The following is a 15,822-nucleotide window of genomic DNA, read 5'->3' as shown; positions in this document are numbered from 1 at the left end:
CAGCTCCCTGGCTTTTTAGCATTACAGTGGTACTTTGGGATGCGAATAGGATCCGTTCCGGAGCCCCGTTCACATCCTGAACGGAACGCAAGACGCGACGGTGCGTGTGCGCAGGTAACGTTTTGCCGCTTCCGCGCATGTGTGTGACGTCATTTTGAGTGTCTGCGCATGCGCGAGCAGCGAAACCCAGAAGTAACACGCTCCGTTACTTCCGGGTTGCCGTGGAGCGCAACTCAAACGCGCTCAACCTGAAGCGCATTCAACTCAAGGTATGACTGTAGATAACAGTGCAGGAAGTTATACAGGACAGAAATTCTGGGGCAAAAATTTCTGGCTTTTGTTTTCTTTCTCTTTTTTTTTTAATGGGGCCATGCTAACTGGATCCTGCTTCAGGACCACTCAGTACCCACAAAGCTTTTTGCTGAGTGTGGATAGTACACTATTTGAAAACAGCTGTCTGCTTGGGCTACCTGGCCTGTGTCAAATCAACATGTTTTGCTGCAAAGAAATGGGGAGGGGATGCACCTCATGGATCATACCCCTCCCTACTGCAAACGGATGGGCTCACTGTTCCTCCCCCCCACTGCTACGATGGGATCTGAGCACAGGGTTTCGATTGTCCATCTGAATGTCTCCTAACCCAACACTTCCCAAACAGGTACTACAGCTACACACCTATTTTCCACAGTTTGTGAGAAACAATCATTTCTGCAAGATATTTTTATATCCTTTTTTACGTGTACGTGTGTCTTTTATATATATTTTATATATATATAAATATATTTTATCCTAAAGCTCTCTCTGTGCGTGTACTCATCCTTCATTGAGCTCTGTTGGAAATTCCCATCATAAGCCGATTGCGAGAGGTGGCGGGGTTTTTCCCTGCAGGGGTCTCAAAACATTTCCCTTCAAGGACTGTTCCAGTATTCAAGGAGCATTTTCAGGCTTGTGCCTTGTTTTCTACAGTAGGGATGGGGAAACTGCTGTTGTCCATATATCATTGGAGTACAACTCCCGTCATCCCTGGCAGCTGTCTCTGCTGGCTGCATCTAAAGGGAGTTCAGCCAAAACGAGAGCTGCAGGTTCCCTACCCCTGAGTGCCGGGACTGATGTGGGACAGGAAATTAAGGATCCTGAATCCAACTGCTCTGGATTTTATTTTTATTCCATAGAATTGTAGAGTTGGATGGGACCATTAAGAAGAAGAGGAGGAGTTTGGATTTGATATCCTGCTTTATCACTACCCGAAGGAGTTTCAAAGCGGCTAACATTCTCCTTTCCCTTCCTCCCCCACAACAAACACTCTGTGAGGTGAGTGGGGCTGAGAGACTTCAGAGAAGTGTGACTGGCCCAAGGTCACCCAGCAGCTGGATGTGGAGGAGCGGAGATGCAAACCCGGTTCCCCAGATTACGAGTCCACCGCTCCTAACCACTACACCACACTGGCGGTGAGGATCATCTAGTTCAGCCCCCAGCAGCGCAGGACTCTATTGCCCAACATGGACTTGAACCCACAGTCCTGAAATTAAGAGTCTCATGCTCGACCAACTGAGCTATCCATAAAGCTGCATAGATAAGAAATACCTATTCCATGACACTGCCATAGGTAAGAACAGGCTGCTTAGCTATAACCATAGGGTGGTAGCAGTGGGGAGTGTTAGGTTCAGGGGCAATATGTGGCTCTCCATGCGTCTTTTATCTGGCCCTCGGAACTCTCCCCAGCTACACCACTCGCTGGCTCTGCTTTGCATCCTCCTTGAATGTTTTCCCCCCAGCTGGAATGCGTCCTTGAACACTCCTAATGCCTTGGCTTGCCCAGGAGGAGGATAGAGAAGGGTTAACTAGCCAGCTATACAAAGATAACTGTCAGAGCTGCCCGAGGTCCCAGCTCACAAAGGACCAACGCCGCTTCGTTGTTAAGTACGAAAGTCTTTATTGAAGTTCAGTTTCACTTCCAGAGCCGCAGCGTGCAGCTCTACGTCTCAAACTCTAGATCGCTGATGCTCCGTCTGAATCTCCTCCCCCTGACACCAGTTTAAGACTCTAGCCTTGCTCCACCTCTTCCTCTGCTCTTTCCGCCTCTGGTTCCGCCTGTCCGTTGGGGTCTTGCCCTTTCTAGACTCTTCTGACGCTGAATCCCCTGAGCCTTCCCCCTCCCTCCGGCGGGCTTTAGGAGCTGGTTCCCAATCCAGGTCTCCTGCTGTCCCTCGCGCCTGTACATTTGAACTTGGCGCACGCGCCCAGCCAGCAACTTTCCTCCTGACCGTTTCACTGCTGCTGTCACTGCTTCCCCCTTCGGGGAGGCTAGCTGCATCTGACCTCCCCTCCGTTCCCCCACTCTCCGATGGAGGCGTGGTCAGCCCTGACTCATCTTCTCTCCCCACTGGAGGAGACGCTGGTCCTGACACATGTGACTCTTCCCCCCCACTACGCTCTGGTGGGGAAACTGGTCCTGATCCCCCGCTGCTGCTTTGGGGTTCCCCGCTGGCTCCTTGTTTCTGGTGCGTCCCCCCTGGGACCCCCCTTGCCCTGACCATCGGCGCCCCCTTCTGGGAATCTTCTGATTCGCTGGAGAAGCTCATGGAATCTCTCGGGTCACTGTCATACTCCCCTACGCTGCCCTCGGATTCTTCCCCTTCGCTCTCCATTTCCTCTCTCCCCTGTGCTCCTGCTCCCGAGCCCCTGACAATAACATTTACATTTTCACTGTTGTCACTTCCATTTTGTGCCCCACCCACCACAGATAAGTGGTTTTCAGGAGGTTAATAGGACCACTCTATTCTGCCTTGGTCAGGCAACACCTGATCTGTGTTCGGGTCTAGGCACGGATATTGACAAGCTGGAACATGTAGAAGAAGAAGAGGAGTTTGGATTTGATATCCCGCTTTATCACTACCCGAAGGAGTTTCAAAGCGGCTCACATTCTCCTTTCCCTTCCTCCCCCACAACAAACACTCTGTGAGGTGAGTGAGGCTGAGAGACTTCAAAGAAGTGTGACTAGCCCAAGGTCACCCAGCAGCTGCATGTGGAGGAGCGGGGACGCGAACCCGGTTCCCCAGATTACGTGACTACCACTCTTAACCACTACACCACACTGGCTCTCAAAGGCCAGTGTACAAAGGAGGGTGCCCCAGGATGATCAAGGATCTGGAAGCCAGGCCTTATGAGGAACGGTTGAGGGAGCTTGGTATGTTTAGCCTGAAAAAGAGGAGACTGAGAGGAGATGGGATAGCCATCTTCAAATATCTCAAGGGCTTTCACATGGAAGAGGGAGCAAGTGTTTTCTCTTGCTATGGAGAGCAGGACCCAAACCAATGGCTGCGAGTTACAAGAAAGTGGATTCCAACTAAACGTCAGAAAGAACTTTCTGACAGTAATAGCAGTTTGACTCCCTCGGGAGGCAGTGGACTCTCCTTCCCTGGAGGTTTTCAGGTGGAGGTTGGAGGGCCATCAGTCATGGGTGCTTTAGTGGAGATTCCTGAATTGCAGGGGGTTGGACTAGATGACCCTCAGGGTCCCTTCCAACTCTACAATTCTATGATTCTATGCCTAGAGGAATGGATGTGGCCCTCTGGTTGAAGAAGAGTCCCCTGCATCACCTGCAATGGGACTCTGAATGGCAGAACCAACAACTGAGCTTAAAGACAACACTGCGACTAATACCCAGAGCAGCCCCTATATATGCTCCACACAGAGGTGGCTATCCATTATACGATCTGTCCACTGCAGCTCCTGCTTCGCCAAAGCTTAAGTTCCACACTTGCAAGAGCGTAAGAGCTTGGCTTGCTCTGACAGAGGTAAAAATTTTATAGGTAAAAATAAAGGTAAAGGGACCCCTGACCGTTAGGTCTAGTCACGGACGACTCTGGGGTTGCGGCGCTCATCTCGCTTTACCGGCTGAGGCAGCCGGCGTACAGCTTCCGGGTCATGTGGCCAGCATGACTAAGCCGTTTCTGCAGAACCAGACCAGCGCACGGAAATGCCGTTTACCTTCCCGCTGGAGCGGTACCTATTTATCTACTTGCACTTTGACGTGCTTTCGAACTGCTAGGTTGGCAGGAGCAGGGACCGAGCAACGGGCGCTCACCCCGTCGTGGGGATTCGAACCACCGACCTTCTGATCGGCAAGTCCTAGGCTCAGTGGTTTAACCCACAGCGCCACCCGCGTCCCTGCAGGTAAAAATAAGCACAGCTAAAAGCATTTGGGGGGACGTCGATGACGACAATAATTTAAAAACAATCCAACATCAATAGAATTAAATTATCTAATCTATGAAAACCATACCAATAATTACAATAAAACCAGCACGGTGTCAGCCTTCTTTAAAAGCAGTCAGTTCCCAAAATTCCTTTAGAATGGAAAGTCTTCACCTGCTGGCAGAAGGACAACGAGGAGGGAGCCAGTCTAACTTCTCTAGGGAGGGAGTTCCAAGATACGGGAGCAGCCACTGAGGCCATCTTCTACATCCCCACCAAATGTTCTTGTGAGGGAGGCGAGACGCAGAGAAGGGCGTCCCCTGAAGATCTCAGAACCCAGGCAGGTTCATATGAGGGAATAGCTTGGACCTAAGCTGTGCTGGGCTTTATAGGTCATCACCAGCATTCTGAATCGCGCCAGGAAACAGACTGGCAGCCAGAGAAGCTGTTCTAGTAGTCGTAAGTCTCCCTGTGCAGCAATCTGGCCACAGCTCGTTGAGCCAGCTGAAGTCTCAAAGCACTTTTCAAAGGCAGCCCCACATAGAGTGTGTCGCAGTAATCCAAACACTCTTGTCATTGTGGCCAAATCAGTGGCAAAAGCTATTTTCCTGGTTGCAATGCGGAAATGCCATTCTACTCCCTTACACAACATTTGACAACCTGGTACTCTACAGATGTTTGGGACCTCAACTCGCATCAGTCCCAACCAGCCAGCCTTTCATGGAATTGTAGAGTTGGGAGAGATCCTGAGGATCATCTAGTCCAACTCCCTGCAATGCAACTGTCCCATAGGGGATCAAACCTACAACTTTGGTATTATCAGCACCACGCTCTAACCAACTGAACTATCCTTGGTAAGTATCTGGAGAGCACCAGGTGGGCAAAGGCTGGCCTAATACATGTCAGCCTCCATGAATGTGTAATTTCTTGCAGTACATGAGCACAAGGAAACAGGTTATTTGGGACAAAGGTTTAGGTGGCCACCTGGAGCAACAATGAAAAACTATGGAGCATGAAATAACGTAAGATGAGCCCTGTGTCTGCCTCCACCCTGTTCTCATAGTGGCCAAACAGATGCCCACAAACAGGACCTGAACCTAAGAAGATAAGAATGCTGGACCAAGCCAATGGCCCACCCAGGCCAGCAGCTAACCAGATGTCACTGTTGAGGCAGAACATTACACAACCATCATGGCTGGTAGTCTTAAAAAGGTAAAGGTAAAGGACCCCTGACAGTTAAGTCCAGTCGCGAACGACTCGGGGGTTGTGGTGTTCATCTTGCTTTACTGGCCGAGGGAGCCGGCGTTTGTCCGCAGACAGTTTTTCCGGGTCATGTGGCCAGCATGACTAAGCTGCTTCTGGCGAACCAGAGCAGTGCACAGAAACGCCGTTTACCTTCCCGCTGGAGTGGTACCTATTTATCTACTTGCACTTTGACATGCTTTCAAACTGCTAGGTTGGCAGGAACTGGGACTGAACAATGGGAGTTCACACCGTCACGGGGATTCAAACCGCCGACCTTCCAATCCACAAGCCCAAGGCTCAGTGGTTTACACCACAGCGCCACCTGCGTACCCACCATGAATTTGCCCAATCCTCTTTCAAAGCCATCCAAGTTGGTGTCCAGTGGTGAGAGAGAAGAGGCTGGTGGGCTCTCTGGGGGCAAAAAAAAGAGGCTGTGGGAACGGAGCCACTGGCTTCTCTGACTAGCTTTCTGCAGAGAGCAGGTTTTGTGCTCTAGCTGCTTTCTCAGCTCCAAAACAAAGCTTCCCCCCACCTCCCCTTATTGCTGGGAAGAAGTAGTAAGGTGATCCAGGTTGGATAATATTACTCAGATGGCTGTGTAAGCAAGACTGTCTGGGGTGCGAGTATTTAGGGGGCTTTTCTTGTCTCCTGAATTAGGTGGGAAGGGACGGGGGGGGGTGGAGGTTGGGAAAAGGAGACCCGCTCTCAGTCAAGGTTAACCCTTTGCAATACCCCTAGAGCAGTGGTTCCCAATTAGCGAAGTACTGCAGCCCCCCTGTTTTTCAAAAGCCAAGCCACAGACCCGCCTCCTTTCGAGATTTTTGATCCCTCTGTGGTAGTTTTTGTTATGTGAGTGGCACCACGGACCCCCTGGGTGGGTTTTGCGGACTCCCTGGGCTGTGCAGACCACTCACCAGCTGGGGATGTCTGCCCCAGAAGGAGCTTGATCCTGCCTCCGTGGCTCTAGGGAAGATGGTAGATCTAAAGTTGGCTGTAGAAATAAAATAAAAAAAACCATCCTGCTCTCACCAGATGCCATGATGGGGAAAGCACACAGGCAGGACTGGAGTACAGGAGCCCACTCCCCTTCTATGGTTTCCAGGAACTGGCAACCAGATGCATTGCTGCGTCCAACTGTAGCCAGTAGCCATTGATAGCCCTCTCATCCATTCATTTGTCTTTTAAAGCCATCCAGGTTGACTGTCCTCATTGCTTCTTGTGGAAACGAGTGCCATAGTTTAACTTTGTGTTGCATGAGCTGCTGGATCAGGCCAAGGGCCCATCTAGTTCCAGGGAGCTTCAGCAGAACGCCTCTCTCTTTCTCTGCAGCCTTCCCTAGCTATACTGGATGACGCTTTCACCCAGCAGGGACACAAGGCCTCTTGTTATTTGTCTTGCAACAGGTTATTTGTCTTGCAAAGGGCTGCCAGCTTGGTGCGAAACATGATCTCCACATGGGAAGAGCAAGGGGGCAAGGAAAGGAAACACTGACGGCAGGAGCTCTGGCTTGGGGGGCCGATCTGTCACCTGGCAGAGCCAAGAACAAAGGGAGAGACAAAGAGTTTTCTCCTGCAGACTCACTGCAACCCGTGGAAAGAAGCTGAAAACAAATTTGTTTCACAAGAAGGGATATTAAAAGCAAGAAGCTAGCTTAACATCTGGAGAAATAAGAGGGATTAATCTTAGTTCAAAAACTGCTGCATTGAGGATAAGTAGCCTTTCACTTATAATAAAATAAGCTTGGAAGTGTGCAGATGATTTTAGAGCGCTCAGAAGCTGCCAACCCGCAGTTGCAGTTGACTTCAGGTCCTGCTTAGCCCTTTTGTCCCTTTCGCTCGCTTAACAGGATGGGAGCAACAACCCACATACTAAGGAAGCCTTGCACAAGGTGAGATCCTAAAAGGTTTGGGCAAGCAGGCCGGTTGGAGCAGACATGGGGAAACATAGGGAGAGGCGGACAGGGGCAGAAAGCAGGGACTTTCCTCCCTGGCTTGCCTCCTCATGCCCCCCTCTGTAGGGGGCATCTCACATTACCAGATCCCGCCAACCCCTCTGCAGAAAGCCTTTCCATCCAAGGGTGACGGTGGTGGTAAAGTCTCCCTTTCTCTCGCTCTCCTTGCAGAGTCGGCCAATGGCTGGCCACAGCTGCAGCCTGCGTGGGCTGAGCCTGTAACCGATACCCCCCAAGACATCTACCCTGGGCAACTGTCTCTAGAGCCAGAAGGCAGGCAGGGAGAGGGGAGCCCCGACGACACACAGAAGGCAAGAGGGGAAAGCTGACATGGCCATCCCAGAGAGAAACGCGGAGGGCGGCAGACTCGCCTCCCGCTCGGCTTGCCCTCCCCAGCTTTAATGGGACATATCTGGTTCCCTCTTCGAAAGAGGCAGGATCACTTCCTGTGCTCTGCCGCACAGAGCTTTGCAAAAGGACAGCATTGTCCTCCACATGCCGGACTCCTTGTTGGAGGTGTATTGGGTCTGTGGAGCCTGCTAAGCCGGTTCGGAAAGTCGCCAGGCTTCGCAGCCCTCCCTTCTCCGCCATGAATTTTGGTTTCACCCAGGAGCAAGTGGCCTGCGTGTGCGAGGTCCTGCAGCAAGGGGGAAACATCGAGCGCCTGGGGCGCTTCCTTTGGTCGCTGCCGGCCTGCGACCACCTGCACAAGAACGAGAGCGTCCTGAAGGCCAAAGCAGTGGTGGCCTTTCATCGGGGAAACTTCCGGGAGCTCTATAAGATCCTGGAGAGCTACCAGTTCTCTCTGCACAACCACCCCAAGCTGCAGCAACTGTGGCTCAAGGCTCATTACATCGAGGCAGAGAAGCTGCGCGGGAGGCCGCTGGGAGCCGTGGGCAAGTACAGGGTGCGGCGCAAATTCCCCCTGCCTCGGACCATCTGGGACGGAGAGGAAACCAGTTATTGTTTCAAGGTAAGGAAGGCTCCCTGAAGAGACCTCTTCCGTGGTAGGCATCTCGCTGAAAAGGCAGTCAGGGAGATGCAGGAAACAACTGCCACCAAACACTCCATTTTTCGGCAGGCACAAAATCTGCACATCGTTCCCTGAAAACTTTCAGGGCTTGGCTTGGCAAAGTAGCCGTTCAGCTGAAACCCCCCTGCTTTGGATTATTGCAAGCGCCATCTGCTTTTTTTCTGGGGGTTTTGTTGTTGTTGTTTAGTCGTTTAGTCGTGTCCGACTCTTCGTGGCCCCCTGGACCAGAGCATGCCAGGCACTTCTGTCTTCCACTGCCTCCTGCAGTTTGGTCAAACTCATGTTCGTAGCTTCGAGAACACTGTCCCACCATCTCGTCCTCTGTCGTCCCCTTCTCCTTGTGCCCTCCATCTTTCCCAGCATCAGGGTCTTTTCCAGGGAGTCTTCTCTTCTCATGAGGTGGCCAAAGTCTTGGAGCCTCAGCTTCAGGATCTGTCCTTCCAGGGAGCACTCAGGGCTGATTTGTTTGTTCTTGTTGCAGTCCGTGGGACTCTCAAGAATTTCTGGGGGTACTCAACAGTACCAGCACCATTTTTCTAGAAGAAAAGCACTGCCTAAGTCTATGGCAACTTTCCTCTCATTACTATCGTCCTTGTCCACTTCAGTCAGCTCAGAACAGCCCCACTGGTGATGGGATTGTGTATTGGGCAGGTCATTACATCGCATGCTCTTTCCCCCTACCTGCATCTCTACTCAGCATGACCCCAAGTGCTCCCTCACCTCTTTGCCTCTTTCCCCCACTCTGATGCAGCCTCCTTGCCCTGGAACCCCAGTCAAGACTACTTAGGTGGTTTGCTCAGTTGGTTAGAGCATCATGCTGATAACACCAAGGTTGCAGGTTCAATCCCCATATGGGACAGCTGCATATTCCTGCATTGCAGGAGGTTGAACTATATGATCCTCAGGGTCCTTTCCAACTCTATGATTCTCCTCTTCCTCCCTTTCCAATCCCTCCTCAAATCCTCCTCCTTCTTGTGTTGTTGTTGTTGTTCAGTCGTTTAGTCGTGTCCGACTCTTCGTGACCCCGTGGACCAGAGCACGCCAGGCCCTCCTGTCTTCCACTGCCTCCCGCAGTTTGGTCAAACTCATGCCGGTAGCTTCCAGAACACTATCCAACCATCTCATCCTCTGTCATCCCCTTCTTCTTGTGCCCTCCATCTTTCCCAACATCAGGGTCTTTTCCAGGGAGTCTTCTCTTCTCATGAGGTGGCCAAAGTATTGGAGTCTCAGCTTCAGGATCTGTCCTTCCAGTGAGCACTCAGGGCTGATTTCCTTCAGAATGGAGAGGTTTGATCTTCTTGCAGTCCATGGGACTCTCAAGAGTCTCCTCAAGCACCATAATTCAAAAGCATCCATTCTTCGGCGATCAGCCTTCTTTATGGTCCAACTTTCACTTCCATATATCACTACTGGGAAAACCATAGCTTTAACTATACGGACCTTTGCTGGCAAGGTGATGTCTCTACTTTTTAAGATGCTGTCGAGGTTTGTCATTGCTTTTCTCCCAAGGAGCAGGCGTCTTTTAATTTCGTGGCTGCTGTCACCTCCTTTTTGTAGGAATTAACCTTATACCAAGTCAGAACATTGGTCCATGTAGCTCAGCATCATCTACACTGACTGGCAGCAGCTTTCAAGGGGCTGTCCCAGCCCTGCCTGGAGATGCTGGGAATTGAACTGGGATCTTATGCATGCAAAGCAAATGCTCTAACCCTCTGCTGCAGCCGTTCCCCTTAGTCCTCATTCCCAGGTGAGAAGGTACCACAGGTAACCATGTCCTGCCCTATTCATCCTGCTGCCTCCCTCTTCTCCCTGTTGTCTGCTTTGTGCTGTCCCTATTTTCTGAGGAACGCTGGAGCGTATGCAAAGCTTCAATTGTATGCTCCTTGGGGCAGGGCTCGGTCTTTCCCTGTATTGGCCATGTTACACGATAAAGCTACACAGCAGCCTCCCACTCTTGTCTTTCGTGCCACTAGCATCTCTCGTCTCCGCAAAGTTCTGGAATGAACTCCCAAGCAAGATGCAGCAGCTGTGAGGGCCTTTGGGTGACAGTCGTGCAAAAGCCGTTTATTTGGTGTGGCCTTTTTGCAGCTAAGATGAATACGGTTGGCCAAGGGATACAGCTTTAGTGGGTAAAGCTGTGGATTTATTTTTGAGTGGGGGGATGAGGTGGAGTGGAATTTCATTGCCATTCATTATTGTAAATTATTTTAAATATATTTCTTTAATGTAAGGAGCTATAAGATTGGAAAAGCAATATGTACATCATAAATAAAAAATACTTCTTCCTCAATGCTTTTCTTGGGGCACCAAGGTTTCACTTTCTCTTTGCTTTCCTACCACCTGGTACAGTACTCCTGTGCCATTCTCCCCCATTGCTGCCCCCCCGGCTTGCTTTTCACCAGTGGCGTAGCGTGGGGGGTGCAGGGGGGGCCGGCCGCACCAGGCGCAACATCTGGGGGGGCGGGCGCTTGCACTCGCAGCTCTCTGCCCCTGCCTGGCTCACTCACTCTCTCTCACTGCAGTGCTGGCTGTGCGAATCCGATCCGAGCCGCCGGGTCGCCGCCCACTGTGGAGGGGGTGGGTGCCAGGCGGGCGGTGCGGAGAGAGGGTGAGGGACTATCTGGGGGAGGGACAGTGCAGCGGCCGCCCAGCGCAGCGCTGAGCGCGGGAGAGAACCACACCAGACCAGACCAGGCAGCAGCAAGAAGAAGCTGGCAGCGGCGGCAGGTTAGGGGTTAGGGGGCGCAAATTACTTGCCTTGCCCCAGGTTAGGGGGCGCAAATTACTTGCCTTGCCCCGGGTTAGGGGGCGCAAATTACTTGCCATGCCCCGGGTTAGGGGGCGCAAATTACTTGCTTTGCCCCGGGTGCTGACAACCCACGCTACGCCGCTGCTTTTCACTTCTCAAGCCCTGTCTTTGGATCCCACCCCATCACCTGGGGAAGGGTGCCACTTCTGCACTGAGTACAGTGCCAATATATTGCTGAGAGCTACCTAATCTGCCATCATAATAAAATAGCATTCACTGGCATTAAAAACAGCATTTGTGGACTTTGAGTTATGGTGATAAGGGAGGGAGCAAAAAGGGGAAACAGGTTTGGGGTAGGGAGAGACAGAAAAGGAAGGCAAACTTTAGGGATGCCGTAATTTTCCTGCCCCTGGACAGGTCTCCTGTGGCTTTAACAGTTGTGTGAGAGGAAGGATTTCAACTTATGCAGCTTTCCCCATCTGTGTGCTAAGGAGAAATTGGCCAGCTGAAATTCTGCCCCTCAGAAACCTATTAAAGGCACAGCAGCCCTGCCAGGAAATGTGGGAAGAAAGAAGGTGGCAACTCTAGGAAGTTAACTTTCACAGAGAAGCTTGGTGCTTGTTGTGCCCCCTCATCCTTCAAATATATTTCTCCCTGGTTTTTAAATGAACACAAATTCTGCCTTTGCCCAAGGTTTCACTGCCTAGAGGTTTAAAAATCCAACCAACCCATAAAACTTCCCAAAATGATATCTAAGATTACGAATAAAAGAAAGAACTGTTCACTGTCAAGAGCACAGCTATGAAGAGAGAATGATGTTATTGCCCCCTGCCGGTCATGTTATACCATAGCACCTTTAGTAGCTGCAAGTGTACAACAATGCACATTCAGATTAAGAATAATAATCTAAACAAATACACATAGATGGGAGGAAAAGGATTCATAGAAGGCCATGGCAATTGAGGGGAAAGCTCATGGGCTCACTGAAAATGTCAGCTTGGAGTGCTGCAACAGGTGAAACACATTCCGGATATATACCCCTTGAGGGGGAAAAGGTTGCCTACCCTTGACTTAAATGAAAAGGGTAAGTTCCCTGGACAAAGCAAAACTAACACCCTCTGCTCTCATACAGGAGAAATCTCGGAGCGTGTTACGGGAATGGTACATCCACAACCCCTACCCATCCCCTCGCGAGAAGAGGGAGCTGGCAGAAGCCACAGGGCTGACCACCACCCAGGTCAGCAACTGGTTCAAGAACCGGCGCCAGAGGGACCGTGCAGCTGAGACCAAGGAGAGGTGAGGCTTTGTGGGTTTTTTGGGCTTTGTGGGTTCAACGAAAAGAAGGTGCAGAGCCGTCTGCTGCCTACCAACACAGAAGGGGATGAAGGGAGGGAGGAAGCCCTGATACTAGAAGTCACAGAAAAGGGGACAGGGTGAACCAGAACCCTTGGGATTACGAGAGGGGCTGGAACAGAAACCATTGAGAAATATCTTGCTTACTTTAGCCTCTGCCTCCTTTTCTCACTTTCTAAAAAGTTTCCTCTCTGCACTTGATCTCTGCTCGCTGTCCATTTTTTAGTTCCTTTGCCCTTACATTTAAGGCACAGAACATACCCCAGGCAATTGTGCTGCCAGCCTGCCTTGGCCTCCCTCCCTCTCAGTCTTCGTTTGACACACAACCATCTGCTATCAGTCCTTCGGGTCTCCTTTTTCCAAATCCAACTCTGCCATGTCCTTCTCTCTGTCTAGAACAACCTCCTTGCATCATCGGAGGCTGCTCCAGCAGAGCAAATGGGGGCACTGCCCCACCAACCTCAGTCTGACCTAAGCCAGCCCCACCTGCCAGCCAGGGGTGATATCAGCTGTCACCTTTCTCCTCCTTAGTCAGAAGGCTCACCCATAATTACCTTTTGCCCTGCCCTTTCGAGACACAGGCCCACACTTTAAAGCACTGTGTCAGGTTTTTTGTTTTGCCCCAGCTCTTTTCCCGTGTAAACCTGATCTTTACTGCTGAATCGGAACAAACAGCTATTTGGGTTTTCCGTGGATTACTGTTTGCTCTTATTCAGCAGTAAAGAGTGGGTTTTGCGAAAAGGCCCCCCCCAAAAAAGACACTCAGATGCAGCACTTAAGTGCAGACCAGTGCCTAGAAAGCACAGCACAAAAGGAAGTCTGAATAAACCTCAAGTGCTGTTCTTGTACAACTCAGAGGGCAGGAGAATAGCGATAAAACTGGAATCCATTGGTATCTGTCTGTTGTTCGCTCTGACTCCACCTACTCTTGGCCTCCCATCCTCCACTCCAAGTGGGCACCAATCACCCTGCCTTCACAAACTGTGTTCTCTATCAACTCCATATTCCTCCTAAAGTTTTCTGCAAACCCTTTCTTGGACCACGGTAGTAGCCACGCTTGTTCCATTGCAATTTTTTGCAACTGGCTGCTTCTTTCTTCAAGCTCTCTCCTTTCTCTTCTCTTTTGAAATGCCCCGTGTTCTTAGATCATGAGCCTCCAGAAAGGGAATGTGCTTGTTCAAAGTGTTCTGGTTTAAGTACAGAACACGGGTGAGATGCAACCTGTAACTGGAGCATGACCACAGCTCAGGCTTAGGCGGGCTTCACCAAAAGTGATTCCATTCTTCAAGTAATTTTAAATGCATTGTTAACTGGAAGGAAAGAGTGGAAAGAGAGAGAGAGAGAATAAAAGAAGAGGGGGATAGTGAGGGTAAACAAAAAACATTTTTACCTAAAAGGCACTGTGTAGGTGGCACATCTGAATTTTACTGGAGCAGCAGTACTGGAGAGATGGGCTAGCCCATTCCTGCACTGTTTCCCTGATCAAAATGGCATCTCCAAAACTTTTATTAGCCCTACAACCAAAAACACAGATCTCCTCTTATTTGGCATAAAGAAAACAGCAGGAAGGTTGGGGTGAACAGCCAGAAATACAAAGCCATACCTGCAAAGACTGAAAGATACCATCTAATCCCTGCTTTCCCAATGCCTATTATCTTAGTAAGCACCCAACAGGACTGATTCCTTAACAATGTGGCCCCCAGAGACAATATTCTCCTCTTCCTCTTCTACTTCTTGCAGGGAGAACAGTGACGGTGGTGCACTGAAGGAAGGAAGGGGCCTTCCACGAGAAAGACACCTGCTCTCCAGCTCCGATGATGAGAGCTCTCCCATTGACAGCCCTGCAGCTCATGCATCCAGCCCCTCACTGCTCTACTCTGGTTTGCCACTTTCGGCTCCAGCGGGAAACTCCATTCACAACGTCCAGAGGGTAGATTTTCTGCAGCACCAGCCGCTCCACAATAGTCTCCTGGGGCCCCTCACTTCTACCCTTGTAGATCTGGGCTCCTGAAACTGAACAGTGGAGCACCCACTTCATCCCCAATGGACTGTTCCTTTGTTCTCCTTCCGTACTTCTAAGCACTCTCCTGCCCAGCCAGCACAGGAACTTACACCATCAGTTACAAAGCATCGCCTCATCTCCTCCTGACCTATAGGGGGCAGTCATAAGAGGAGGAGGCCTATGGGCACCTGCAAGGCCATGCTATTGCCCCCACAATTCAAAATTCAGATTTAATAATAATAATTATTATTATTATTTAAAAAGTGGTTTCCCCAGCCACTTGACAAACAAACCATTCCAGAATCCCACCAGATCTCCACTTTCTGCATTGTTTAAAAAAAAAAGCAGCAAAACTTTGTGTTGTTATAGAAAAGAACATATTTCTGCTAAAATCAGAAACCACTTCTGCGGGAAGGGGGGATTTCGAGCAGATGGGATTTCTGCTCTCAACACATTCCCTGATCCCACACCCCCTGGAAAAACTCCCAAATCTTGCTCCCCCCATACGCTAGTTGATCATGATGGCCCAGTCTTCCTACCTTATAAAAGAGTGGCATGAAATGCGCCTGATGGCAAAGCAAGGAGAGCTCTGTCCCCATGGAACCAAGCAAAGGTGAAGCAGTTAGCAAAGCAACAGAATCGGTATGAAGCAGAGTACAAGTGCATGCAGCAGCTTAAACTGGGAAGCGCAGGAGCATCCAATTAAGAAGGTTAATTAGGGCTTTAGCCTAGACAGCTGAGCACATGCAAACACTTACCCTCTGGAGACAGCAAGAGCAATTAAAGCGCCTTGCAGAGGTTCCAACAAGCTTAATGACTTTGACAGAGGACTTTAATGAAGCACTTGATAGTTTTGTGGGCATCCGTATGGGAAATAATGGCCTACTGAGCCTACATTATACTTACAGCCATTCTGGGAGAGGAATGTTAAGAGACAGAAGCTCTTTTGTAAGAAGGTTCAGCAAGAATCGATCTCTGGAGTTGGGAGACAATTCTTGAATGGGCTTCTTGGAGGGGGTGGGATGGGATCAAGGCCTGCTGTGGGTTGCTTGCTTCTGCTAGACCCTCTTTTTCTACCCCACTGAGCCATGTTACTCTGTATTGCCAATTTTCTAATAAAGGGTGGCGTCCTCTTGCATACTGACACAAAGCTGGCTAGCTCAGCTGGTTAGAGCATGGTGCTGATTACGCCAAGCTTGCAGGTTCAAACCCCATATGGGGCAGCTGCATATTCCTGCATTGCAGGGGCTTGGGCTAGATGACCCTTAAGGTCCCTTCCAACTTTATGATTC

The 15,822-nt window shown here is 50.4% G+C and overlaps 1 protein-coding gene across 1 annotated transcript; it reads left to right on the top strand.

The window, feature by feature from the left end:
- Window positions 1-7,967: 7,967 nt before the first annotated feature.
- Window positions 7,968-14,756, top strand: LOC310768939 (homeobox protein six1b-like). Its single transcript, XM_083627896.1, has 3 exons — window positions 7,968-8,366; window positions 12,308-12,471; window positions 14,269-14,756. Exons 1-3 carry the CDS (start codon window positions 7,983-7,985, stop codon window positions 14,537-14,539), a joined length of 819 nt encoding a protein of 272 aa, XP_083484022.1. The 5' UTR covers window positions 7,968-7,982; the 3' UTR covers window positions 14,540-14,756.
- The last annotated feature ends 1,066 nt before the right edge of the window (window positions 14,757-15,822 follow it).

The sequence above is a fragment of the Podarcis filfolensis genome (genome assembly GCF_964270895.1).
Source record: "Podarcis filfolensis genome assembly, chromosome: 8".
Classification (NCBI taxonomy): Eukaryota; Metazoa; Chordata; class Lepidosauria; order Squamata; family Lacertidae; genus Podarcis; species Podarcis filfolensis.
The sequence above is the reverse complement of the archived record's forward strand: the minus strand, read 5'-3'. Positions and strand labels throughout refer to the sequence as shown.